The sequence below is a fragment of the Chiloscyllium punctatum genome, chromosome 3, assembly GCF_047496795.1.
Source record: "Chiloscyllium punctatum isolate Juve2018m chromosome 3, sChiPun1.3, whole genome shotgun sequence".
NCBI classification, from domain to species: Eukaryota; Metazoa; Chordata; class Chondrichthyes; order Orectolobiformes; family Hemiscylliidae; genus Chiloscyllium; species Chiloscyllium punctatum.
The window spans coordinates 89,782,823-89,799,303 of NC_092741.1; the positions used below are offsets into that span (position 1 = coordinate 89,782,823).

At 40.6% G+C, this 16,481-nt stretch overlaps 1 protein-coding gene across 7 annotated transcripts in view; it reads right to left on the reverse strand.

Moving 5' to 3' along the window:
* The window catches only part of ptprk (protein tyrosine phosphatase receptor type K), a 603,086-nt gene extending 586,895 nt beyond the window's left edge, over window positions 1-16,191 (reverse strand). For 4 of the 7 annotated variants that reach the window (XM_072556029.1, XM_072556028.1, XM_072556027.1 and 1 more), the window contains exon 1: window positions 15,971-16,190. In XM_072556029.1, coding sequence (XP_072412130.1) covers window positions 15,971-16,046 — 76 coding nt within the window. In that variant the 5' untranslated portion in view covers window positions 16,047-16,190. Of the gene's footprint in view, window positions 1-15,970 lie in introns of all 7 variants that reach the window. The other 3 variants (XM_072556025.1, XM_072556024.1, XM_072556023.1) reach the window with 1 other exon arrangement.
* Window positions 16,192-16,481: the final 290 nt, after the last annotated feature.

Here is a 16,481-nt window from a genome sequence, read left to right on the forward strand (position 1 = left end):
TGTGATCAGGTTCCCTACAGAAGGTTGGTTAGCAACACAAACGCACGTGTTAAGTAGTAATGTACTGGAATGGATTAAGGATTAGCTAACAGACATGAAAACAGTGAGAAATACATGGGTCATTCTTGGATTTGCTAACTGTGAACTGCAAGGATTGGTAGTTAGGCCCCAGCTATTCAGATTTTATATTAAGTAACTTGGACTTGGGGACCAACTATAATATTTCCAAGTTTGCAGATGATACAAAGTTAAACAGGTACAAGTGTGCCGAGGAAGTTGTAAAACATTTACTGGAATATTTGGACAGACTTAATGATGCAGCAAGAACATGGGAGATGGAATATAATGTGCAAAGATGAGGGATGCTGTCCACTTTGGGAGGAAGAACAGCTACGCAGAGCATTTCTTAGATGGCAAGAGGTTGGAAAGTGTAGATATGAAAAGGGACTTATCAAAAAAATCACTGAAGGCTGTCATGCAAGTGCAGTAAGCTATTAGGAAGGCTAATGGAATGTTAGCTTCTGTTGAAAGTGGATTTGAGCACAGGTAAGGTGAAGTCTTGCTTCAACTGTCTGGCAGCTTGGTTAGACAGTATCTGAAATAAGAATAGTTTGGGTCTCCTTACCTCAGGATAGATAATATTGCCAGTCAGAGACTACAACAGCATGCACCAAATTGGTTCCTAGGATGGTGAGACTATCCTATGAAAAGAAATTGGAAAAACTGGGCCTGTATTCTCTAGAGTTTAAGAATGAGCTGTGATCGCATGAAACCTACAAAGATATTTAAAGGTGCATCCCTAGTTAGGAATTCTAGAAGTAGGGAGGAAGGGCGGGATACAATTTAAAAATAAGGGATGCCATGAAGGACTGAGATGACAAGATTTTTTTTTAAATCAGAGAGTTAGGAATCTTTGGAACTCTCCAGCCCAGCCAACTATAGAAACTCAGTCTTTGGAGTACATTTGAAGTAGAAATTGACCATTTTCTACCCCCACTCCCATTCCCCACCACCACCCCACCACCCCACCAGTTTCCAAGGCATACCTGATTATAGGGATATAGTGGGTAAAATGCATTGAAGTGTTCGATCAACCAGTATCCTACTGAATGGTAGGATAGGCTCAATGAGCTGAATGACCACCTCCTGTTCCTACAGATCTACTATTCAAGTAGCCACAAAATGATTTATCCTATGTTCCTACCTCCACTGGAAAAGTATACTAACAATTCAAACCAAATGAGATCATTCTGAAGTATTGAAGAATAGTAAACAGTACGTTAGGAGTTCAAAGGCTTTATCAACTCTGAACAAAACACTGAAGAAATCTAAATCAAAAAGGTTTAGAAAAACATAAATATCTCTCAAAATCAAACTGAATGAATGAGTCAAGTATATGTAACTCAGTAATAGAATTCACTATTCTGTTTATTAAATCAGTACATTCTGCACTAGACAGGCAATATAAAATGTAATTTATAACTTCCAGGTTAAGGAAAAGACAACAACTAACCCGAAGGAAGACATTTTCAAGGCAGCAGATACAATACAAATTTGATCAAAAGACTTCAAAATAACTGAAGCCCAGTTATTTGTTTTATAGAAAGTTGCATTCAATCTAATAGAGAAAGAGATAACACTAAGTCAAATCAATTGACTGTTAAACTCCTTTAAAAAGCTACAGAGCAAGTATATAATTTCTAACTATATATAAAATACATTTTGAATCACACAACCAAGCCTATAATCCAGCATCTAATAATTTTCACATCACAGACAATCTGGGGAAATTACACATTTAATGCATTTACCTGAACTCAGATTACTTAAGCTTTTTGCCACTTTAACAAACATTGATGAGGAAAACATACCTTCCATGGTTTGAGGGAGGGACTGAACTACAAAGCATTAATGCAATGTTTAGCAAGTGCTTATCTCAAAAGAGAGAGAAAGAAAAATCAGACTTCCATCTTCCCAATATCTAAAGCAATTAACATCATACAGATCAGGAAGTTTCCAAGTTTAAATCCCTGATGTGTGCTCAATTATCAATTTCAATTGTGCTGATAATGGACAGGGTGCTATCAGCAGCCACAGTGGCACAAGTAGCAAGAGGAAATCATATGTTCTCTACTCCTGATCAATGGGCAAATACTTCTGCTGCAAGTGTATGTGAGATGACTGGATATTTTTTCTTGAACACAGGAGTAAAAAAAATTGCCTCGGGCAACTGTCTGTGTGGAGTTTGCACATTCTTCCTGTGTCTGCGTGGGTTTCCTCCAGGTGCTCCAGTTTCCTCCCACACTCCAAAGATATGCAGGTTAGGTGAATTGGCCAGGCCAAATTGCCCATAGTGTTGGGTGCATTAGTCAGGGGTGAATGTAGGGGAATGGGTCTGGGTGCGTTGCTCTTCGGAGAGTATGTGTGGACTTGTTGGGCCAAAGGGCCTGTTTCCACACTGTAGGGAATCTAATCTAATCATATATGCCTGTTAAAATCAAAATCAGGAAATGGCAAGCGAGGTCGGTAGAGAGGAGCTCAAGAGTGATTGAAGTGAGCAGAGAAAGAGTAAAGCAGAAAGAGGTAGAGGAAGAACAACAGAGAGAAAATGCAACATTGGCCAGAGATTGACTTGCATGTTCCTTCCACTGGGTTCTCTTTTCCATATCCTGCTTTTTATCTCCAGTCAATGACTCTAATGCCAAATTGACCTCAAGTTCTGCTTACAGACATCCTTGCATTGCAGATGTAGGTAATCTGCTGGTCACATGCACCAACAAAATACCTATACAGCACATCTTTTGAAATGCAGCCATTATTTATTTTGCTGACCTGACCCAACCAACAAAGTCATTGCTAACAACATAGACAAACACAGTAATACCCCTTTACTTACATATTTGGCCCTCTGCCTTAGCAAGACATTGCCAATATTGGAGACAATGGAAGATTGAACTATTTAGCTTCCTTTTCTTGGTTTGCATAAATTATCCATGTTTTATCACCGTAAACACAGCTATCAAGAACACAAGATTTGGAGATGCCGGTGTTGGACTGGGGTGTACAAAGTTAAAAAACACACAACACCAAGTTATAGTCCAACAGGTTTAATTGGAAGCACACTAGCTATCACCTGATGAAGGAGCATTGCTCTGAAAGCTAGTGTGCTTCCAATTAAACCTGTTGGACTATAACCTGGTGTGTGATTTTTAATCAAGAACACATGTAGCTTTGCATTCTTGATTAAGTTTCAGTTACTCCGTTCTCAATTCCTCAACATTGATATATGCCATTGTCTCCAAAGATTTCATCAAAACCTTGGATCTTGTCAGTAGAGATAGATTCTTTCAACTGCAGTGGATAATAGACTTCCTGTCTACATTTCATTCCACAAGAACAAGCACAGTTTCACGAGTTACTTTGGAGTGACATTGAATACATTCAATATTAGCAACAGAGTAAAACAGGGCTACACCCTGGCACCAACTCTATTTGGCATACTTTTCTTCATGTTATTGTTGTTCACTTCCAGTAATTCAAATAAGGATGTCTACCTACATCTCAGAACTGCCAGCGAGCTGTTCAACTAGGCATTTTTCAGTTTTGCCAACAGAACACACAGAAGTGAGGGGCTGTGCAACAACATTAAACATATTTGCAGTTTAATGTAAAACAATTGTGAATGAGACATAGTCAGCAATAGGAAGCCAATTCTGAACAACCTTGAACATTAATTATATTTCATCCTCTGTAAACCTTTAGTATTAAGATGTTCGAGAAATCACAGTAATATTCCTGTCAAAACTGTGGACAGGATTTATACTTCTAAATGCAAAGGTGCACAATGCCAGTTTTAATAAATAAATATAATTATAATATTGTCTTGCACATTTTATCTTCCATATTGCACGCAGTTTGCATAAAGTAGCTTTACTATTTTCAAGTGAAATAGAGGAATGCAGTAAATTAGTTTGGACTTATGCATCCATGCCATTTGGCATCAAGTTTGTTGTTATAATAACCCTACAGGTAATTTTCAAAATCTGTTCTATTTCATTGAAAAAGTTTAATCTTCCAGGAATATACAATTCTGAATGCTTGAGTCATTTAACATATTCACTTATAAATAAATTAGCAGGTATCTGCTGTAACTAATAATGTACAGTTGGAAGGGGCTCAGCTGCATCATAATCTCATCACCAAACAACAATGGTTCAACCCAAGTCAAAGCATATGGAATAAAAATGCCCTTCAACTGAAATGGTCTCATGTGAGTCAGACTGGGCCAGTACTAATCTGGACTTGGACACAGACCAAATTTCTGCTCTTAATTCAATACTGTTTAGCAATTTCAGTCAGACATGAGAAGTTACAAGGTTGCTGGCATTATTAATAAGTGAAAAACAAAACAACCTCGGTATTGTAAGGGTACATTTCATCGGGCAAGGCTGACTAGCAATCTGCATCAGCATCTACCTGAACAATATTTGATCTGGAGTGCTTGATGTTGAACCTAGATGACTGAAATGAAGATATCCCAATAGCACCCTTTACTGTGTTTGGCATAAAAGCAAAACAAAATTCCACCCACAGCAATGAAAGTGAGCAAGTGGTTGAATACATCCAATGATGTTGTGCATTGCTCACATTGTTTCTCTTTACTTGGATTAAGAAAATATATTCTTCCCTGAAATGTTTTCCATTTTAAATTCAACATCCGTAGCAAACCCATGTTACATAAATTATCTACAGCAATAATCACAACAGTTTTACAATTCATACCCGAAGTATCTAAAAGGTTTGCAACAGACATGCAGGAGTGAAATGTCACATAATCATTAGCATTAATCTTCTCTAACTACGTAACAACGCAGTACTTTTCACCAGTAATTATACATTGCTGAAATTCACTTTACAACAAGAGGATAGAAAATAAAATGTGTTGCCCGTTTATGGTAATTTGAAGTATAATCCTTCTAGATTAGATTAGATTACTTACAGTGTGGAAACAGGCCCTTCGGCCCAACAAGTCCACACCGCCCCGCCGAAGCGCAACCCACCCATACATCTACCCCTTACCTAACACTACGGGCAATTTAGCATGGCCAATTCACCTGACCTGCACATCTTTGGACTGTGGGAGGAAACCGGAGCAAACCCACGCAGACACGGGGAGAATGTGCAAACTCCACACAGTCAGTTGCCTGAGGCAGGAATTGAACCCAGGCCTCTGGCGCTGTGAGACAGCAGTGCTAACCACTGTGCCACCGTGCCGCCCTTCTAAACCTTTTTAAGTTTTATCTTTTTGCTAGAATGGAATCAAAAAAAAAAGCGTCAAAGCACTTTGTATCTAAATGGCCATTGTAACCCAAGAAAATAGCACCAGTGGGCTACTTAACCACAGGTTGATCACCATCAATCCCAATACTATTTTGACTGGTTGCAGAATTCCCAACTAAACTCAATGTAAGTACAGTAATTGTATTCCCTAGCCTGGAGAAACTGAAGTTACTTGTAGCATCAGTATAGTTCTTCTAGGCAAGAACGTAAAAATACATCAAATGGCCTACTCCTGCTTCAATTTCCCATGTTCCCATTAATACTAGAATGCCATTTAGCTTCTGGAAGATATTATGCCAGACAATAAGTTCATGGCTGATTTGTGACTTAGTGCCAAAGGTGGCTTTGCCCCATAACCCTTGAGACCTTTAGTTAACGTAAATCTATCAATCACAGATGTAAAACATTCAATTGCTCAAGCAGCAAATGCAGTTTGCAGAAAAGAGTTCCAAACTTCTAACACCTTTTGCTTATGAAATGCCTCCTAACTTGATGCAGTGCTAACTTTTAGACAATGTCATCTTGTCCTAGATTTTCCAATCAGCGGAAATAGTTTTTATCTACCTTCAGTTTCTCATTTTTTAAAAACTTGATTAAATCAACAAACCTTCTAAATTTCACAGAATACATAGCCATTGAGTTCCTTTGGGAATTCTGCAACCAGTCAAAATAGTATTGGGATTGATGGTGATCAATCTGTGGTTAAGAAGCCCACTGATGTTAAATTATAAGGTATGATAACACTTAGAAGTCAAGTCGTTCTCATAAAATCTAAACTGTTCTTCCTCCCTCCAAGTGCAACATAACTTTCATGAGGTACAGAGAGCTCAAAACTTCTCAGCGAGCCCCCAGGTTTATTCTAATCTCTCTTTCATATATGCAGGGATTTTGCAGTAGTATAACTTCTAACAGCTTACATTCAATACATATAGGTGAGCATTCCATTGACTTTTAATTATATTCTTCAACAGTTCTTGATATCTTAATCAGCTTTGTACAGTACACAGAACTCCACTGTTTCAAATTATTATAATCGTATGCTGATCCAATCTTTTCTACACTTTTTCCCCACTTATCCTATTAATATATCTTGCAGTTTCATGCTTCTATCTACACTGCTTTTAATTGTATCTGACTACTGGGATGAGATGATTTTGTATCCAAGTCGTTAAGAATTCAGTTAATAATTCTGACATCAACACTAACCCTTGAAGAACACTAGCCATATTTCGCAAACTGGATTGCCTGCCATTGCTATTCTGTCTCCTGCCATTCAGCCAATTTCCTAACCGTGTAGATAATTGATCTTCGATTTCATGATCTGCAGCTTGAACTTTCAGTCACTATGAGACTAATTTTCAAAGTAGAACTGTGTGTTTAGATTTTATGGCTTGAATATATTTTCTTCGGACAAAAACAGAAATTATAAAGAATAAATTATCTTGGACAGAATGGTTTAACAATCTAAGACACTGTCTTTAAATTAGAGTTTCTGAGGTGGTGTCAGTTAGAGACCCACCAATGCCCAAATTTAAGGTGAATTAACTTTATAAAAGAATATGAAGAACATATTGAACAAACACAGGTGTAACTTCAACTTGGAAGCTATGACATGGCTTTCAGATGTATTCTGAATATTCATATAAATAAAATCCAGAGAAATCCCTTGATTTTTTTTTTGTAGAGGTGACTAGTGAACAGTCAGGCACATCAGACATTCCCAGTCAGTACCACGCTGCTATTCCCGATGAGCTAAAACGTCACAGCATTAATTCACTATGTTGAATTATAGATTAGTAATTTCCAAACAACAGATATTAAGCTAACTGATCTATAATTCCCTGGTTTCCCTCTGTCACCTTTCTTAGAAAGACAAGTGTAATTTTTGAAAGAAAATGAAAAGATCCCACATTGTTTTTAATATTATACTTAGGACATTTGCAATATTTTTATCTACCACCTTTAGAATATTGGATGGAAAGCATCTGGTCCTGGTATATATTAAAAATGGAGGATTTTTTAAAGTCCCAATATTTTCTTCACTCTTATTCATTTGCTTCCTTTAATTTTGCTGAACATTTGATTCAATGTTACTTTTGTCACAGTGTTGGTTATATCATCCTCTTTCTCAACAGCAAATACTGATGCAATGAATATTTCATATGGCCAGCATTTCCTTTCAATGACTCTATCATTGCTGTCAGTCTTCAAGGAGCCCACCCCTTAAATCTAATTTTAAAAACGTATATCTCTCTCTTTCTCTCTCAAATTTCATAACACAGATCGCTTTTGTAACTCTTTCAAGCAGTTTTCCCATCCAATCTTGTTCTCTGTATCTATTCCTGCGACCAGAATCTGTGCAAGTATTTGCATTTGTCTTTTCTTACGCTGTCCCTTACCTCTTCAATCACTCCTTTTCTGTTAAAACTGGCAAGTAGAACTCTATCCCTCAGAGATATATACAAGTTCTGCAGCCCTTTTTTTCCTTGAACACCTCCCACTGATGATTTATCACTTTAACCATTAACAGATTTGCAGTTTCCTCTTTCTCATCATGTTAAAGTCAGCATCACCCAAGTCTAAAATCTGAGTAGTTGCAATGAACTCAATCAAGCTATGATCAATGTCAGAGAAATGTTTGTGCGTTGTTAGCTCGATCTGGCCTACCTCCATGGTAGTGACAACGAATATTGTTGCAGAAAACTGATCTAAATACAATAAGTTCCCTCTGACATGAGTTACTCTTATGCCAATCTTTCAAGAAATTGTAACATTCCTCATTAATATCATTCTGCCTTACCTACCTCTGCCTCTCTGCTGCATTTATACAGTCTACCACTTCCCTACTACTACCAGGTGCACAATTCCCATCCACCTCTATTTTAAAGTCAATAATGTTTTCTGTCTGCTCCCTTCCCCAATGTACCCCTCATTGAAATGTTTTGAGCCTGAATCATTTAAGTGACTCTCTCCGTCAACTATTACCCTATCCTTCCTGTACATCCAAAAGTTTGGAATATTTAGTTCCCGGTGTTGACAATGCAGCCATGCATCAGTGTTAACCACAATGGCACACCTGACAAGCTGAGTTTGTGCAGACAAATCAAGTTATCCCTTGAACTAAAAGTTTGTTTGGAATTATTTGGACTACACGTGCTAATCCATCATTTGGTTGTGATGTTTGTTAATCCATGGAATATTTTATTCTCTCATGAGAAGTAAGCATAAATGGCAAAACCCGATCTTTGCTCCCCATCTGCACTTACGCTGAAAGTGGTTAGGAGCTGTTTTTCTGAACTGTGGGAGTCAGTCTGGCTACATTCGGGACATTACCCATTCCCTTCACATCCAAGATTTTCATTTCCCTGGCCTCCAAAGTCTCCTTTTCATTATGGACATCCAGTCCCTGTACACATCCATCCACACCTATAAAGGCCTCCAAGCCTCACACAACATCCCAACCAGCACCCTTTCACCAACACCCTCATCTGCCTTGCTGAACTGGTCGTCACCCTCAACAACTTCTTTCAATCCTCCCACTTCCTCCAAACCAAAGGGGTAGTCCTGGGCTACCGCATGAGTGTCAGCTATGCCTGCCTCTTTGTCGGGTACATGGAACAGTCCATCTTCTGGAATTACACCGGCACCACCCCCCACCTGTTCCTCCACTACATCGATGACTGTATCGGCACTACCTTGTGCTCCCACGAGGAGACTGAACAGTTCATCAACTTCACCAACATCTTTCACCCCGACCTCAACTTTACCTGAACCATCTCAGAAACCTCCCTCTCCTTCCTGGACCTCTCCATCACTGTCTCTGGCAACCAACTAACCACGGACATCTAATACAAGCCCACCGACTCCTACAGCTACCTAGACTATACCTCCTCTCACCCTACCTCCTGTAAATACACCATCCCTTATTCCCAATGCCTCCGCCTTTACCACATCTGTTCAGAAGATGACCAATTCCACCTTAGAAAATCCCAGATGGCCGCCTCCTTCCAAGATCACAATTTCCCTTCCCATGTGATTGATGATGCCCACCAGCACATCTCCTCCACTTTCTGCATCTCTGCCCTTGAACACCACCCCTCAAAATGCAACAAGGACAGAACATCCCAGTCCTCACTTTCCATCCCACCAACCTCCACATACATTGCATCATCCTCCGCCATTTCCACCACCTACAAACAGACCCAAACACCAGAGATATATTTCCCTCCCCACCCCTATCAAAGTTCCAGAGAGACCATTCCCTCCACGACTCCCTCATCAGGTCCACGCCCCCAACAGCTCAAACCTCCCTCCCAACACCTTCCCCTGCCCCTACCGCTGCAGAAAGTGCAAAACCCACAGCCACACCATTCCCCTCACTTCTGTCCAAGGCTCCAGAGGATCCTTCCACACCTGACAGAAATTTACCTGTACCTCCAACAATGTCATCCACTGTATTCATCGCACCCGATGTGGTCTCCTCTACATTGGGAAGGCAGGACGCTTATTTGCGGATCATTTCAGAGAACATCTCTTGGACACCCGCTCCAACCAACCCCACCGCCCCGTGGCTGAACACTTCCACTCCCCATCCTACTGTGCCAAGGACATGTAGGTCCTGGGCCTCCTCCATTGCCAAACCCTTACCACCCGATGCCTGGAGGAAGAACAACTCATATCCTGCCTTAGGACCCTGCAACCACATGGGATCAATGTGGATTTCAACAGTTTGCTCATTTCTCCTCTCCCCCTACATTATCCCAGTCAAGCCTCCAACTCAGCACTGCCCTCCTAACCTCTCCATCACCTTTCCCACCTATCCGCTCCAACTTCCTCTCCAACCTCCTCTTCTCCCTTACCTTCATCTACCTATCATATTCTCAGCTAACTTCCCCCCAGCCCCACCACCCTCGCATTTATCTCTCAGCTCCTCAGCCCACTAGCCTCATTCCTGATGATGGGCTTATGCCCAAAATGCAGATTCTCCTGCTCCTCAGATGCTGCCTGACCTGCTGTGCATTTCCAGCACCACACAAGTTCACCTGGCAGAAATACATCTATAGTGCTGGCAGAGAGTTCCATTAGCCATGAAGGCATAGCAAGACTGAGTCAGGATGCCAACTGGCTTGGAGGAGAACTTGCAGGTTATAGTGTTCCCACGCATCTACTGCTGTTGGCCTTCGCGGTGTTGAAGTTGCATGTTTGGAAAGGGCTGATGAAGGATTAGCCAATTATTGCACTGTCATTTGGACGAGGTACACTACTGCCACTGTACTTCAGTCACAGAGAGCTGACCAGTGAAGGGGGTGGGAGTTTGCCAATCAAGTGGTATGCTTTTTTCTGCCTGGAGTCAAGCTTTGTGTTGCTGGAATCGCACTCAGTCAGGCAAATGAAGTGTATTACGATGATGCCATAGGCTTTAAGAGGAGTATTTTGTATTGTATTGCATGTGAGACAACCTATTTTACAAAATTTGCATTTGCTAAGGGTGTGTTTATGGGACGTTACTATATTGGAACTGTTAATTAATAGTTAATATATACTATTTTGTTCAGCATTGTGGTAGAGATACAATTACGCCAATTCTTTTATTTCTATTTTGACTATTTTATCTGTAGTGGAAAAATGAAATGTGTTTTTCTTTTGAAGATGATAGTTTAAACTATCAAATTGCATCTGGAATGCAATGCCTTACACTTAACTTTAAAATAAGAAAAGGTTAGGGTCTAGACCATCATCATATATTTTGAGAGAAGTTTGGTCTTATCCATTACAGGATATACCATCACACTCATTGTAGACTCCTTGAGGAGTGAAGTGGTGAGCTACTCATCACAAAATTGCAAGCCTGACCTACTCTTGTAACCACAGTATTTATATGGCTGGTTCCAGATAAGTTTAGTTTCTACCAGCCTCTCCAAGAACGTTAATGGTGGGGGCTTCAGCATTTCTAATATCACTTAATGTCATGGAAAGATGATTAAATTCTCCATCATTGGAAATGGTCACTGCCTGGGTGTAGTGTAAATACTGCTTACCATTTATCTGCCCAAGGCTGCATATTGTCCTGGGCTTGGTGCATATGAATGTGCAATAAGTTATGAATGGGACTGAACACTGTATAATCAACAAACATCTTTGCTTGTGCATTTATGACGGAAGACTATTGATGAAGCTATTGAAGATGGTTGAACTGAGTATATTATAAAACTCATGCAAGAGACTCTTGTGGCACAGTGGTAGAGAGGGTTCATGTTCAAGTTTCATCTGCCCCAGACGTGTGCCACAACATGTCAAAACAAATAACCATCCGAGACTGCCTATAGTGATGTCCAACCATTATGATCATTTTACTTGGTTGCTTACTCTAACTCCAACCACTGAAGATTTCCTACCAGCTGATTCTCAACATTTCCGATGCCACAATTGGTCAACTGCTACCTGCACATCAATGGCATTCATTCCAAGCTCAGTAAATGAATCGCCCATGTTCAGGCAAAGGCTATAATAAGGCCAGAGGCCAAGTACCCTGGTGAAACATTTCTTTTCCGCAAGTTTTCTTGTACCTGCTGTGTTTTATGTAAAATCTGCAATTATTACTGTCTTTCCTTTGGAATGGATATTTAGGTCATATTTTACATCTGAAGCCTGCTCTTATTGCCAACAATGTACTGGCAATAAAAACTGCCTTGTTTTTATTTTTACTAGATTCCTGATCACAACTTTTAGGTGGAACCTGTTTCAATAATACAGTTCCTCGCTGTCTCAGTGTTGGTTTAAATACCCCTTGCTCTTCACACCTGAGCGTTCACTGATACCATTCTTGGGCAAATTTGCACATGGCTTACCTATTAATCAACAAAGACAATGCCACTATCCTGTTCTTTAATTTAACTGCTGACATTCTCCAAATGGAAACTCTTGTATATTTTCATTGGTAGTTCCAGCATGGATCACAATCACTGAAACCTCTCTCTTTCCACATCCACCACCCATCCAACCCTCCCAATATCTTTCTTTCAGCTGCTCTGCACTGTCCCTCAGTCTGGCACCAAGCAGAAAACATATCATTTGAAACAAATGCGTCTCATCCAAAAGGAAGTCTCCTTAACTATTGATTTCTTTAATAACCAAAAACACACAATACCTTTCCTCCTCTCCCTCTAAACTTCAACAGTAAACATGTTGATTGAGTTTTTTGAAGAAATGATGAAGGCAAAGCGGTGGGCATTACCTGTATGGACTTCAGGAAGTTAAAAATCACACAGCAGGTTATAGTCCGCACTAGCTTTCAGAGTGCTGCTCCTTCATCAGGTGGCTGTCCAGCTAGTGCTTCAAATTACAACTGTTGGATTATAACCTGGTGTGGTGTGATTTTTAATGTTGTACACCCCAGTCCAACACCGGCATCTCCATATCAGAACTTCAGGAAGGCATTCACATCGAATACAGAGCTAGCTAGCCATTTGGCAACAAAATTGGGTTGAAAGTAGGAGGTAGAGGATGGTGGTGGAGGGTTGCTTTTCAGACTGGAGGCCTGTAACCAATAGTGTGCTGCAAGGGTTGGTGTGGGTCCACTGCTTTGTGTCATTTATGGAAATGATTTGGATGCGAATTCAAGTGGTATGATTAATAAGTTTACAGATGACAAAGTTCATGCTGCAGACAGACAGAAGAGGCTTACCTCAGTATACAACTGGACCCTGATCAGATGGGTTAATGGGCCGAGGAGTGGCAGATTGAGTTTAATTTAAGATAAATGCACACTGCATTTTGGAAAAGCAAATCTTAGTAGGACTTATACACTTAATGGTAAGGTCCTGGTGAGTGTTGCTGATCAAAAAGACCTTGAGGTGCAGGTTCATACTTCCTTCAAAGTGGAGTTGCAAGTCGACAGGGTGGTGAAGGTGGCATTTGATACACTTTATTGGTCAGTGTTTTGAGTATAGGAGTTGAAAGGTCATGTTGCAGGTCATTAGCTAGGCCACTTTTGGAATACGGTGTGCAGTTCTGGTCTCACTGCTACAGGAAAGATGTTGTTAAACTTGAAAGGGTTCAGAAAGGATTTACAAGGATGTTGTCGGTGTTGGAGGGTTTGAGCAGTAGGAAGACATTGAATAGGCTGGGGCTCTTTTTGCTGGAGCATCGAAGGCTGAGGCATGACCTTACAGAGGTTTATAAAATCATGAGGGGCATGCATAGGGTGAACAGACAAGGTCTTTTAGGCAGGATAGGGTAGTTCAAAATTACAGGACATAGATTTAAAGTGATAAAGGAAAGAGTTAAAAGGAACCTAAGGGCAAACTTTTCACACAGAGGGTGATGTGTGTATGGAATGAGCTGTCAGAGCAAGTGGTGCAGGCTGGTACAATTACAGCATTTAAAAGGCATCTGGATGGATATGTGAATGGGAAGGGTTAAGAGGGATATGAGCCAAATGCAGCATTTAGGATATTTGTTTGACGTGGACGATTTACACCAAAGGATCTGTTTCCATGCTGTATTTCTCTAAGACAAGGGAATCTTATGTTATAGCGTAATAAATTAAGAGCGGAGGTCAAAATCTGATCAGCCACGATCTTATCAACAGGCTGGAGGGGTGAAATAGCCTGCTGCTCCTCTTTCAAGCATACAATGAAATGCTATTACATACAGGAAAATAAATGATATCCTCCAGAAGCAAATGAGAGGGGGTAACACTACTAGGGAAAAAATTCTACTTAATGTTTATCTTTAATAATGCAATTAACGTATTTGTATATTTCATTCGCTTAACAAAAACGTTGCAACTTGCCTATGAATCTTGCCACATTTGGCTGCACTGTGAAACCATTCAACAAATAATCTTGAACTCTAATGGACAAAATACTTTTTGGACTTTCACAGCAAGGATTCATGCGCAATAACCATTAAATTATTCGATAGTGATCAAACTTTGTACCTCCAATATCGATCCGAGTATTTGAGATAATAGATTTATTTATCACTTAGACACCCATCAAGCAGTCTTTATTCCTTTCAAAACTGTACTCAAAAGTGGCATGCATTTTTAAATTGTGCTTCACATTCAACTCTTCTCCCTCATACCCTGTGTTTTTTGAGAACATGGTGGCCTAAATCCACCTGCAATTGAAATCATACACAAGAATTGTTGAGTTGTTTATGATCTGACAACATTCCAAATGACAATACATCATTGAACAAACCAGAATGTTCATTGTATAGAATTGCAATATATTACAGGTTTGTCAGTTATTTGGCCAAGTTCTGGATTGGTATGGATAAAGTCTTCAATTTCACATTGCAAAACAGGTTTGAGGCTGCTTTTGCAGTAACTGTTAAGAGTTGTTTTTTTATTGGGCACTCTAATAGTCTTTGAGGGAAAAAATAAATTGCACTACACATACTGTAATGTTAATTAACCCACTCAGTTGCAGGAAAGAGTGATTTCAAGCATCACTCTGGAATTGCAAAAATATATTTAAGAATACTTGAAACAGTTTGTCTTACCTCCCACTCTTTCCATCTACAGTACTTCCTCCACCCTCCCTTTACTAAGCTACTAATTGTTAGGTGCCGCATTTAAGAAATATAAGTTTAGATTTTATTGTGTGTGAACGAGGAGGAAAGGATGTACCTTTCACACAAACTATAGAATTACAATGAAAGCATTGTACTGTTGTTGAACAGAAAGACAGCAACTTTCCCTGGGTGTAAAATTACCAGGAAATCAATGAGTTGCTTGCTTGTACTTTTTCATTACTAAGGTACTCCATTTTAAATTACATACCACTGGGGCATACCTATTGTCCTGAAAGACGCCACCTTCCCCCTCGCTTTTCAATGCAAACTTATTTTACCAAGTGAGTGAGGTCAGCGAAATTACAGCTGGATTAATTACAACTAGATTCGAAAGTAACCAGTTGCTTTATGTCCTCTTCGGCTCTAAATGTTAGTCTGTAAAGTGGGATGAACATTAGGCGAAAGAAAGATATTTATCTCTGCATATATCCTGCGACGTGGAGTCAAGAAAATAAATACCTACCGACATTATTTTTTTTTAAAAAAAGGAAATAGGAGGCAGTGGCCGTTTGTAACAACGTACCCGCTCGACCCGGAGTCAAAGCCACGGTCCCCTCACCTCTCAGCAAGTGGCTAACCTTGAGCAGCCTCCCCACTCCTCACACTTCCACAGCAAACAGAACAATATGGAAATAAATCACCAATTAAACAACTGGGGGAAAAAAAGTGTTCCTTCATTCTGCCTGACACGAAAGAGAATTTTAAAACAAACTTCGAAGCTCAGCCACCGACCCCGCCGTCTCACACTGCCCCAACCGCTCAGATTCAACAAGCCGCGTTCCCCTGGCTCTCACCGGCACCCCTTCAACAAACTACCAGCAGCTGAGCAAACCTCTTCCTCTCCTCAACAACACAAACTAAATAGAAAGAAAACTGTTCTCATTAGCTGCTGAATCAATAGCTTTTGTTTGTTGTCGCCGAGTCCAGTTCCAAAAACAATTCTAGCACACAGGAGCCCGGGACACACACACACACCTTGAGGAGGAGGCTCGGGGCTGGGGGGGGGGGGGGGGGGGTAGTTGCTACTCCCTGGAACGGTGAGACTCACCAGAGGAGAATTCCACAGCGGCACTGCCACAAGTTTCATACAACAACAGCAAAAGCACTAAGGGCGCTGCATTCATAATGTTCGAGTCAGACTTCTGCAGATTGTTTTCGTGGTTGTGTTTTTTCTCTCTCTCTCTCACTCTCAGGCTCCTCACTCCAGCTCAGCGCTCCCAGAACCTGGCCGATACATTCCCCTCCACTTCAATACTTTGTAACAGCGAGAGGAGCCCCCGGCCAGCCTCTGACGTCACCCAGACACACACTCACAGAGCAGGAGGGAGGCCAGAGCGTCCTCTGCTGGTTGGCCGCGCACTCACCAAATCATCCCCTTCCTTTCTTTCTGTCTGTCTGTCTGTCTCTCTCTCTCTCTCCCTCAATGCCCATGTTGCACACTCACAGCAGGAAAGTAACAGACCGACAGTGCACTCGTGCAAAGGACAGCGTCTCATCGTGACACTGACGGCTTTTCCTTCAGAGCTGGAATGTGAAATAACTGAGAGTTTTGACCGTGA